Here is a 12,663-nt window from a genome sequence, read left to right as displayed (position 1 = left end):
GATCACCCTGGGGCCTCCCACCAGGCCTCTGGGTCCCCTGGTCCCTCTTCAGACCCCACCCTTGTCCTTTGCTTCTGCAGATTCCAAGGCAAGACCCCGCCAACCGCTGAGTCCTGCTCAACCTCACAATTCTTACACGTGCCTGACTACAGCCCTGGGTGATTCACTGGCGCACTGTGGGCCCAGGCACTGACAGTGTGCAAAGATAAGCAGAATCCGTGAAATAAAAAGTGAGGACCAGTCCAGTGTGACAGGAGAGAAAGGAGCTACCCCTTTAAGAGTGCTTCCATGGCGTCTTTTCTGGCTCTGCTCTCCTATCCTGCACGTCCACACAGGACCTCCAGTTCCCTAGCTCCCACTCACCATTGCCCCGGAACGCAGGTGCCCAGAATGAAAAGGCTGTTTTTTAAAGTTGTGTAGGAAGAAAAGCCAAAGAGACTCAGGTATTAAGAAATAGAAACAAATTTTGAGACAAGAGTTGACCCGAATTAGTGTCCCGGTCAGGCAGGATGAAAGCAGAGAACAGGACAGAGGAATTGACCCATAGCAATCTGAGACATAAGAGCACCCTTGAAAAACTGGTCCAGTGCCACAGAGATGGGCCATCACGAAACTTAGCCGTGTGCTAGTCAACAGGCATTCCTGTAATTAAGCTTTAATATTTAGATTGCACACCCACCATGAATCTCATTATAAACCGGATACCCAGGCACGTATGTTTCCTTACAAGGAAAGCTGAGCCGTGTGATTCCAAGAATTCTTACTGAAAGTGCCTGTGGGTTTACATGTGTGTATATATGTGTGCATGTTTGTGTGTATTGATGCATGCATACAAGTCTATAAGCATATTCAGTCTTTTTGGCTTGGTTGATGTCATTCATTCTTATAAGTGGGTATGTTCTCTGTATGCTGACTTCAAGTTTCTGAGACTATCAGTGAAGATCCAGGTTTCAGACTAGAGGAAGCTCACAAATATAGTAAAGACCAACTGGCCTTCCCACTGTTGTCTCTGCTTTGAGATATTTTATGGCGTCCAACACGAATAACTACAACCCCACACAGAGGCCTGGACCCATTCAAACAAACAGGGAACAGGGAAAGGTGACATCTTACAGGCACCCGTTTTGCACATCTGCCACCCAAATCAGAGCGAGAGCGGTTGTAATTTAAAGTCTCTGAGACACTTGTTCTCCCAATAAACTACAACAAGGCCCCTCTGTTCTTAAAGAACACGTGATCAAATTAACAAAAATAATAGCAACCAAGAGCTGAGATCTCATATGAAGTGAAAAATCCATAGACAGGCATTGGTTGGCAAACACGCAATCTTCAAACACTCCAATGTGGTGATCAATACCATCCTTATTTTATAAATTAAAATATGAGGCATAGAACATTAAGGATCATGTCCACAGTTTACAGCAAGCAAGAAATAAGAGAGCCAGTGTTGAAGCCAGATGTATTCCAAAACTAGTGTTCCTCAGAACCACAGTGGGGTCTAGCTCTGGAAGTGACCTGGTGGGCAGGGGGCCTCCCCCTCCAACGTGGGGTCCACTCTGACCACACCTAGTGACAGCATCTGGTGACAGCAACAGTGACTCGTAATTTAAATCATGAAGTTGACTTCACGAACTCTACCTTTTCAATTTCCCCAAATCACCACCTGAAGCACACTCCCATATCAAAATTAAGCCCAAATTAAACTGAAGCCTGCCTGGCTCCCTATTCCCTAAATGCTGTCTGAATTATTACTAATCCCTGCCCCCTTCCTCTTTCATTAACTAATTGGCTTCCTCAGTCCTGCCTCTTTATGAAATGAGCTGTAGATGATTGTGCCACTCAGGCAATGGCCTTGAGCCATGGAACATCGATGTCCCAGTCATGGAAGTTTTACAAGTCTCTCTTTTATGGTCGTCCTCTTCCTCTGTACGCCAAGCCTACACCTCCCCATGCCCTTACTTTACTCTAGTTTATCTAAATGGAAACAGGATCCTCACTCAATCCATAACTCATCCTCAGTTTCATGCCATCATCTCCTCACGTTTCCTTCTGATTCAGTAGTTCCTGGCAATAAGATCTCCTTTCATATACAGATAGAGTAAAGTGACTCTAAAGAAACAAGGCGCAAAGAACAGGGACCAGAGTGGCTTTTTCAAACCTTGAGAGACCACACTGAGCTCCAACATTTATGTTCTCTCTGGCAGAGCTAGAAACGTGGACAGCAAGGCTTATGTTGGTAAAATTGACCCTACAACTTTATGCAACCTCAATTTTAAATCCTAGACATTATCCCCATGATTTCCAATCTCAGGGTGAAGACATAACTTATAAAGGTCTAGAACTATCTTTAGGTCATGGTTATACTCAAAATTATCAGTCAAGAAAAAAAAAAAACACATTTCCGTGTATAACTCTAGCAACTAATAAAGTAATCTCAATGCTTGCAGTTTTTCAGAATACATCATGTTAGTTTAATCACCAATATGAAATAACCATGCCTTCTGCAAAAAATCCAATATTAACAAAACATAATTAAAATCACAATACCTCTTAGTGATACTGTGAAAACATTCCTAATGTTTAAAGTTAATACGTATGATAGATTAATATATGACTTATTTAATGTAAACCATGATATTGTAACCAAAGTCCTCATTAATCTTATATTATTATTTTTTTTAATTTCTGTGCTTGAACTGAGCAGATACGCCCTGCTCTTACATTACCTCCATAACATGTAATAGAAACTTCAACAAATTTTACATATCCTACAATTTCATCTCCTGTCTTTAATTATAACCTTAGTAAAGCAATATATACAGACTGGAAAAATATGTAATTACGTATAAATAACATGGTTTATGTAAAGTTGAGTCATCTTTCCATTAAAAAAAATGACTTCACTTCATCAAATTTCAAATCGCTTCAGCCTGATGTTGCAATTTAAAAATGTGATAACCAATTTTTATTGCAACAAACGGCAACTCATCATCAAGTGAGCCAGTCGACATCATGGACCCTTTTTTTAATATTAGCAAGTTAAAAGGAAAATTGACATAGAAAGCATAATTGTGTAATGACAAATAATGTCTGTAGACTTTGCAAATGAATATTTGGCTGCTATGGGTCTCAGTTTTGCTTTCATCAGAACTCTCAGGAATTTGCATTTCTAAAAAGGAATTAGACTGCTTTATAGTAAGATCCAGTTTGCTTTAAAAATCATAATTTCCAGAACAAAAGAATATTTTATTCAAGTTCTCCAAAGATCATTTTGATGGATACATTTTAGAATACTACAATTGCCTTTTCAAGTTTATAGGGATTCAATGTATACTGTAATTAGTTTCTTTATTACAGATCGCCTCTCAAATTACACATTTCAGCATAATGGAAGTCCATTTAATTAACTGTACTCCTGATGATCATGAAGACCCCTGAGTCATTACACTCACCTCTAATGGAGGCTAAAGGAAAATTTATTTTGCTTTCAGAATTTATGAAATGAAAAGAGAAAGCACTATAGATGTGTTTTTAAATAGAGTTAGACACTTACTTGAGAAAATAATAACTTGTCTTAGAAAAGTTCTTCTACTATGACAACAGACAACTAAGGAAGAAAAAACATAGGAAAATAAACCAAACCCTCACTTACCAGGTGTGAAATTGTATCGAGCTGAAAATCCCATAGATTCCAGCTCTCCATCAGCAAAAAATTTAATCCATAGAAATCTTCCACTGGATTTTATTACAGGTGGATTTTGTTGTCCACAAAAGCGTCCAATTATTGGAGAAAATCCAAAAGGTCCATCCCGAACTTCAATGTGATCAAATTTGCACTCCCAAGACGGTTCAATAGAGTACTTTTCATCAAAGTAGAGTTCAATGCACTGTCTTGGGGCAGCTGAAAAAAAGGAAAGACTATGTCTAGAAGGCCATTTTTCAATCTTTAGGTAGATATTTGTAATTCTACTTCAGGTTGTACCTGTACATCTATCAAACTTTGAGTATGACGTGCATAGAAGAGCAAAGCAAGTCTGTAATACAGAGCATTCTAACATTTCCACAAGAATGTCTCGGGGATGCTCCTTAAAGCTGGTGATGTTGCACAGAAGATTATTCAGATATAAAATGACTGTTTCAATGTCTAACACAGACCTCATAAATCACAGAATTTTTTGTGGAAGACCACTAAAGTCAGGTTTAGAAAGTAGAAAGACATCTTTCTGTCACTTTGCTCATATCTTCATATCTTCTTAGGTGTCCAGTTTTAAGATCAAAAGCCACTTACGAGTTGTTAAGCATAGAGTTACCCAAACATCCGTAGACTCCCAGTCAGATGTCTTGATTAGACCCAAGTGCATATACAAGGGTATTAAGAAGAATTTTTCTAGTACACAAATCTCACCACGTCACCCTCAGGTTTAAACTTAGCAAATCTCAATCAGCTACAGAAAAGTGATCAATGCACTTGACACTGCAGGACCCTTGAGGGTCTCCTACTACTCAGACTTCCAGGGTCTACCTACTCCAAACACAGCCTAAGTTCTGGCCACTGCAGAAACACTGTTTTCTAATGCAATGTGCTCTTTTGGGCTTTCATGTATTTTAGCACTTTCTGGAGTATCTACCTCCAATTTGCTGACTCCTGTTTATGCAGGAAAACCTTGTTTACAAGAACCACCCATCTGAATCTACTCACTAAGGAAAAATGTATTCACCTTCTTAATTCAGCACTCAGCATAGTACTTGTCATTGAGTATTTCTCAAAAAAAAAAAAAAAAAAGAAAGAAAAAAGTCTCTGTTGGGTGAATAGTAAATGAGGTTATCATAAATGTGTTTTAGAGCTCTGTACAGCATCAGGAAGAGCCTCAGAGGGCTCGCAGCTCTACAGACCTCCACATTGGATGCACTTACTAGCGTCCTGCCATTTCTCCCTTGTCCTGTCCAAAACAGCTCAAAATCCTGGCACTCCAGACTGGTATTCAGCCGGGATACCCCAGAATAGCCATAACAGTTGTGGAAATATCTGTACACATTTATCCTAGTTAGTAAACAGCTGTTGCCTTGAGTCCTTTGAGTGCTCTCCTGCCATGTGACCCTCCTCAGGGACCAACACCCTCCAGAAACTGATAAGTTATGACCCGGTACAGCACGGCCTGCTCCCCATGTGGTCAGTAATCATTCTGAATGACTGCTGTCCACACCACACCAGTTCTTAAATGTGTATTGAATATCACCCTTGATGGCTTTAAAACAAAAGCCTTGAATGCCTGGATGTCAAAATTTTAGAGGGAATTGAGATACATGATGAATTGGAAATTAGAGATATACAGAATAATCGAAGCTCATTTGGTTTAAGGTCAATGCATGTGACAAGACTATTTGAGGGAATATTTTTAATCTCTAAAAATGTTTGTAACTCTTTGAACATTGTAAAAGAAACATTCATTACTCTTCAAGAAAAACCAGGGATGGTTTTACCTACCACTACAGTATATTCACAAAGGTCAACAACTGTAGTATTTACCATATTGATAGATTTGATGAAGTTTCAATAATTTTTTAAAAAATATCTGTAAATTGGAAAGTATCCTAAGAAATTACTTGGAAAACCATGTGTTTTTGTTTGTTTGTTTGTTTTTGTTTTTGTTTTTTCCCCCTTGAGATTATTTGTCCAACAACAAAAAGGCAAAGGCTCAAGAAACTGGACCTACTGATGTAGTAGAATTCAGTATACCATTTGTATGCATTAGCATCTTATAGCGTGTGCCTGTTTATCTGCTCATCGGCAAGCCAGTATGATAAGTTTTATAAGGAAATAAGCTACTGGAGAATGTAGGATATTTCTTTCAGTTATAAATAACGTATGCCTAGGGATCAATAAAGCATTGAGAACAACTGTGCTAATTCACTTAAAACTCTAGGAAGCAGCATCCATCCATCTAGTTCTCCCTATTAGGAAAGGCACGGCCATCAAACGTGAACTCATCAATGCATACCTTCATTTTCACTGTTGCTTAAGTGAATGAACAAACAAAACAAAGTGAATGCTTCACTGCTGCCCAGCATGGATGAACAAACCTCCCAATGTTCCTTTACAACACAAACTATCACCATGGCCTTGGGCAGTCCACACTTATGGACAGCTCATCTTCTTTTGGTCAGCATGTTGAAGTTAACGACACACACTCACATACAGAATTCCACTAACTGAATTTTCAAAGGCAATAAAATAGGGTTTTATAAGTGAACATGCCATGTGGTTGTTGTAATTCAAAACAAGTGATTATAGTACCTGGACAGCATTGGGAGCTCTCAAGGTTCAGCTCCTTACACTTAACGTTTTCCTTCCCTTCGAATCTCTCAATTCACAGCTGCCTTTCACACTTTCTCTAAGTCATCTGGTATCTGATTCTAACGTTCCTTTATGAGAGGTCTTACCCTCCTAACTTGTCCATGGGTACACTGACGACCTGAGTACTTTCACCTGAAAACTGCACATAGATACAGAACATTTCCCCCTCTTCGAAGGAGTTTTAGGACAACCTGAAGCCATGAAAGGGATCTCCCTTTCTGTGACCTCCACTGTTCATCAGAACCTGTCCTACCTCAAGAAACTTGACCAATGATTTAGACCATTCTTAGATTTTACATTCACCTTTTTCTACAGAAGAGGCTATTCTTTTCAGAATTAAACATGACAATTTGCACCCCTGAAAGCAGAAAAGACGAAAAGACAAAGAAAGTGACTGCCTTCCTACAGTGGGTCCATCAACACCCACCCCCCACACCTCCCCCCGCAGTGAGTCAGTTCCCACCTCCACTGGGGCAATGAGTGCACACGTCCTAAAGTTACCATCAGCTTCTCAGTGGCCTCATGCAATAGATGTGTTTGCTGTTACCTTACTTGTCTTTGCTGTAATAGTTGGCATTTTGGCTACTCCCTTCCTGCTGAAATGCCACCTCCAGTATGTGCTGGGGCATCTTTTACCTGATCTCTAGTCCACCCCTGTGGTTCGTCCTTCACAGTCCCTGTTACCTTCTCCTTACTCTCCCATCCCTTACCTACTGTTTTGCAGAAACCCATTTTATGTCTTCTTTCCACTATTTCTAGACCAGAGTTCTGGGTACCACTGGCATCCCAATGGATGTATATATTACAGTATAATGATGCCTGCAGCTCCATCAAAGACAAATTAAACCAGACTTCTTGGGGACAGACCCAGGGATCTGTATTTTTTGAAAGATTTATAAAATAGTGCTCCAAATACTCTCTCTGGATAATTTTATTCATACCAAGAGCCTCAACAACAATTCATATTTATAACCTATAAATATCTATTTTCAGCCCAGAGCTCTCCAGTGAGCTAAAGACTCACATATCCAATTTCTTTACACGACGTCTCTATAAACACCAAAGCGGAATTCATTATTTTTCCTTTAAACCCTATTTCTCTACCCATATTCTTTACCTGGCATGGAAATTCCATCTATAGGGGGCACCTGGGTGGCTCAGTGGGTTAAAGCCTCTGCCTTCCGCTCCAGTTGTGATCCCAGGGTCCTGGGATCGAGCCCCACGTGGAGCTCTCTGCTCAGCGGGGAGCCTGCTTCCCCTCCTCTCTCTCTGCCTGCCTCTCTGCCTACTTGTAATCTCTGTCTGTCAAATACATAAATAAAATCTTAAAAAAAAAAAAAAAGAAATTCCATCTATATGTCACCAAGAATCATGTCGGGATTTCCTATCTCTCCTGCCTACATCCAGGCACTTGTGACTCAGTTTCCTAAAGACCTCTTATCTCTCCCTCTGACCCACAGCCAATGTTGTTAGTGTTGTTCAGGCTCTTACTATACTAGACCTTACTCATAAGAGCTATGGCTTATGTGGTCCTTCACAATAGTCTCTGCCTACTACTTTTCCTTCTGTCACCTCCCCAAAATATCAGCTTATTATTTTTCCACTTTAATTATTTCAGTGGCACCCCATCGTCTATGATACCAAGTTCAAACTTTCACAGCTGGACCAGTCGGAATACCAGTTCTCCTTTATCTGAGATGGTTGACCTCTTGAGCTTCCTTGCTTCTCCCTGTCCTCACACCATGCAGAAGCTACCCCTGGGTCCAGATCACACCATATCTTGAGCTTTTACACAGGCCATTCTGAACAGAGAATTACCTTCCTGAAGTTTTTAAAAACTGAGTGAAAGCATCTCCTTCTCGTAGGCTCCTCTTCTCTCTGCTCCAAACACTGCTAATTTGGGGGTCCTTTTAGACTGTTTACTGAATGGGGCGTAGTCCCCAGACCACATTTTAAGTTCCATAGGCAAGTACCATGGTTGTTTTATTAAAAGCTCTCTAAACTGTACCTAGAAGAGTGGCTATTCCTTAGTAATTTGTTCAATAAATCTTGGTTAAATAAATGTATGGAAGAAAACCATGGCTAGTATGAAGTATTTCAAAAAGAGTGCAGAAGTATGATTAATAGTAACAGGAAGTTCTACTGATGTCTCAACTTTATGTTTAGTCCTTGACATAACTAGGAATAAATGTAGATATGTGCATGATGTGAGAATAAAATGCTAGTGATGCTTTTCAATTCTAAATAACAATAAACATGGAAGCACAATTAATATACAAAGATCTGCTTCTGAATTAATCCTTCAAAAGAGAGAACTAATTGATTTTATTCTTTTTAATAGTTCTAAGTTTAAAAATACTGTTGCTTCAAAACACAGATCAGGTGAGTTTAAGCAAGACATTTAACCTCCCTGTGTCTGTTCCCTTGTCATAAAATAAGGACAACGAAAAGTACCTACCACCTAGTTTAAATGTTTTAATATACGTTAAGTTCTTTGAATGTTTTATGCATATACATACAGATATATATATAATAGATAGATAACATTAACTTGGTGAAGAGAACAACTAAGTTTAACCCAGAATTTCCATATTTCAATTTCTTTTTCTATCAATCACATGAGGAATAAAACTGCAGAGCTCAGATTTCTGTTTTCTCTTTTTATTATCAGAGCTTATGCTTTTTTTCCTCCTTCTTATAGTGCAGTATATCTTTGCTAAAAGTTCACCCTCAAACACAGAAAGGAGAGAAGTAATATCCTTAGCTTAAAAGTTATAAAAAGAAAAAAAGAATCATTGCTAAACAGGAATTCTTGAAATCAGTTAAACAGAAAGCCTTTTCCTTTCCAAGATCTACCAAATGAACATGCCCCTCATTTAGATATCAACACTGAGTATACACTGTCTTTTTCATCAAGATGGCCCAATCTGTCTATGTGTGTGAGGTAAGGAGAAGGGTTGCAGGTTTGGGGCTTTTAGGTATTAACACTTATAATATTGAAATCTTCATCAGTAGATGAAATGGTCATTCATTTTAGAAAGCTGTTACTTAATCTAGTGCTATCTACAAGGATAATGGAAATTGGAAACATTCAAAGGGAAATGAATCTCTTTCTCAGAACTATTTATCTTTTGACTTAGAAAAGAAAATGATGAAAAGAAGCATCATAATTTGGAATTCTGACTTTGGCATTAAAGGATGATAATGCCACTTGTTAACATAAATTAAGGCAACTATCATTCAGACTATTTGGAAACATGATTATAGATTGATTTTTGACATTAATATCTATTTTTGTACTTTATATTATTAAAGAAAAATAACAAATGTATAGGCTTTTCTACTAACTGGTAACCAATAAAATACTAGTCTCTAAAATTGTTATACATTAGGTAATATTACCCCAACTATGTGTCCATTCCAATTAATTAACTTAATTAATTAATTAATCAACTCTTAACTGCAAAATAAACTGCTTTTATTTGTCGAATTTACTTACTCAAAATCCATTGCTAATAATTTCAGTAATTAGTTTGATCCCAAATTTTAGTTATTTGATTCACTAAGAGATATTTCTGTGTATGGTCTCCAAAACCAATACTTTAATATATACGCATATCATCTATCAAAATCATAGTGATGACCAGGTTTGGCTTGGAGCTCTCTCCAGCCCTGGCTGTCTCACCCCTTACCTTCTATGATGTAGATGCACTCTCTGTCAGGAGGGTACTTGCTGGGGTAGTTGGGAGAGGTAAAGATACCTCCCTCTGCATGTTTTGTCCAAGTTCCACACTGCACTGACTTCTGAGTTTCTGAGGTGGCTTGCTTTTCTGTAAAAAATAAAAACAAGTACCATCATCCAATTTTCTATAAGACTAAAAATAGAGAGGACATTCTTATAATATCCATTAGTAAATTAATTTTGAAATGTCGTCTTAGTCAAAATCAATCAATTATACACACTATAAAATGTTCAGATATTCTGGGATATTAAGAATATGGGGAAAATAGGAAAATGTAAATAATTAGAGGTCTTCCACTGCATTTTCCCAAAGAAACACACCTGTTCCTTTCTTGGTTGCCCCAGACAAATGGAAGATGATTAAACTTGCTACAACTGAAACAGAAAAGAAAAATTAGAAAGAGATCATATTAATATACACCGAAATGATCACATTCTATAACAACATAAAGATAATATCAAAGCAGATTCAATGTATTATTGTTAACCATTCTGTTAACTCAGAAGGTGCCAAAACTGGTTAAAAATGTACAAATCAGGAAAATTTAGAAATCCCTTCAGGAAGGAATGCAAGTTAAGGATGAATGATTCCCAAAAGCTGCAAATGTGAACCTCAAGACTTCAGAGGCAATGCTGTAATTTACTCAAGCACATTCCAGTAGGATTTCAGGATCTGTATTGTTTCCAACTGCCCACAGGGAATGGCTTTGTGAACCAAACTAAAGGCAGAAAAGGCAAACAGTGAGGAAGGGCTCTGTGACTGACCCCAAGGCACTGCCAGTGTTGATGTATTTGAGAAAATAAATACTAGGGCAAATCCTATGGTAGGTGGGGAGGAGAACAGGAGAAAACAGATAAATGTGGATTGAGGGCATTAAGCAGTTTTACAAAAATGTTTCTTATGAAAAAGTACTATACCAACCAAGTAACCCCTGTCCTCACCACTTCCTAAGCTATGCAGTTAATTTCTCCTAACCTTAACCTTGACTTAATATTCAGTATTACCCAGAAATGAGCATTTTACTGAGCCAGTTTTTCAGTATCAAAAAAAGACCCCGATCTCTAACAAGAGTGAATCCGCAAAGACCATTGCAACCCAAACTTCTGCTTGACTTTTGTACCTTGATTTACACACCATGTTTATAGAACCTGAAACTAGAAGAGTAATGAAACAATCTAGTCTTCATAATTACTGGTTTTTTCCTCTTCTGCTTTATCTCTGATATTTATTTTGTTGCCTATTCCCTAAAAGCTCTAACTTCCATTGGGTATATAATCACATTTCCACTTAAAATTAACTTGGGAAAGGGAAGGTATAATTTGCGATGATTTCCTCAACCGAAGCTCAAGGCAGGAGCTTACAGATTTATGCTTTTAGGTTATTCCAGGAAGAGAACCTGGGCTTTTATACTGGCATTTGAGAGAGTACCAGTTAAATTACTTCCTAATCCTGCCTGATCATTCGCTTAGATCAAAACATTAACTGTTGTCGTCTGTGTCTAAACAGAAAAAAGAAATCTTATTGTAATTTGCCGGGATTCTAGACACACACAAACACACAGGTGCACGGCCATCAATACCAGGACGTACTCGCGGTGTTGTCTTTACTCTGCTTCTCCTGTTTTGATGGAATCACACGGTGGAACAAGTACTATGACTAACACATCCACAAAGCCGGTCTTTTAACTGCGTGGCACAGGATTAACACTGGAATCCTAGCTTTTTAATGTGGAATTTCCACCGCACATTCTCTTACACTGCCTTTGACTTGATGACTTCTGAAGCCATTTTCCTCTCAACCGCATGCGCTCCCGCACACCCACAACGCAACACTAAAGGTCTTCGGGCCACAGAGTTGAGGTTGGCCCGCGCCCTCCCCACGAGCGTTGCGTTCAGGTGCGCCCTAAACTCCCTCCTGGAGGGAAACTAGGCGCCCGCGGAAGCCCCCGGAACAGGGCCCTTCCCCGCAGCCCCCAGACCGCCGGCCCCGCGCTCTCCTCCTTTCCACCTGCGCCCTCGCCGGGCCCGCTCCCAGGCGCTCCCGCACGTGCTCGCCTCCGCCCCCAGGACGTCCGTGCAGACCGAAGGGATGCTGTCCCCCGCGGCTCCTGAGCCCCAGAGACCCCGGACCGGGCGCCGCCCCCACGCCTCGACTGCAGCCCAGAAAGTTTACAGGTGCCCGGAACCGCGGGCACTGCGGGGCCCGGCTGGAGCGCGGCGGCGAGGCTTCCCCCTGCGCGTTCGGCCACGAGGGAGGAGGGACCGCGGAGGGACCGCAAGTGGACCCGCGCGGCGGGAAAGGTACTCACTGTGAAACAAACTGCGTCCATAGATCATGTCTGTTCGTTACACCAGAGGCTCCGAGCTCCACTACTTCCATTTAGAGCCGGGAAGACTTCCAGTGGTGGGGAGAGGACGGAGTCGGGGGGATTAAATGTGCAAACCAAGAACCAAATGTAGGGGGGAGAGAGCGCGGGGCAAGAGCGATCCGAGCCCACACAGCAGCAAGATCCGAATTCTGGCGTCCTCCGCCCCTGGCTCGCGCTCGCTCGCGCTCGCTCCCTCA

The 12,663-nt window shown here is 40.2% G+C and overlaps 1 protein-coding gene across 5 annotated transcripts in view; it reads right to left on the bottom strand.

Moving 5' to 3' along the window:
- Nucleotides 1-12,491, bottom strand: part of NETO1 (neuropilin and tolloid like 1) — a 124,490-nt gene extending 111,999 nt beyond the window's left edge. For all 5 annotated transcript variants that reach the window (XR_014302808.1, XM_082699069.1, XM_082699066.1 and 2 more), the window contains exons 1-4: nt 12,407-12,491; nt 10,419-10,472; nt 10,048-10,185; nt 3,653-3,901 (exon numbers count right to left, since the gene is read on the bottom strand). Coding sequence is in view for 4 of the 5 variants with exons in the window: in XM_082699069.1 (XP_082555195.1) it covers nt 3,653-3,901; nt 10,048-10,185; nt 10,419-10,472; nt 12,407-12,434 (469 nt within the window). In the remaining variant the exon portion in view is untranslated. The remainder of the gene's footprint in view (nt 1-3,652; nt 3,902-10,047; nt 10,186-10,418; nt 10,473-12,406) is intronic.
- Between the last annotated feature and the right edge of the window lie 172 nt (nt 12,492-12,663).

The sequence above is a fragment of the Mustela nivalis genome (assembly GCF_964662115.1).
Source record: "Mustela nivalis genome assembly, chromosome: 14".
NCBI lineage: Eukaryota > Metazoa > Chordata > Mammalia > Carnivora > Mustelidae > Mustela > Mustela nivalis.
This window is presented reverse-complemented; position numbering and strand designations above follow the sequence as displayed.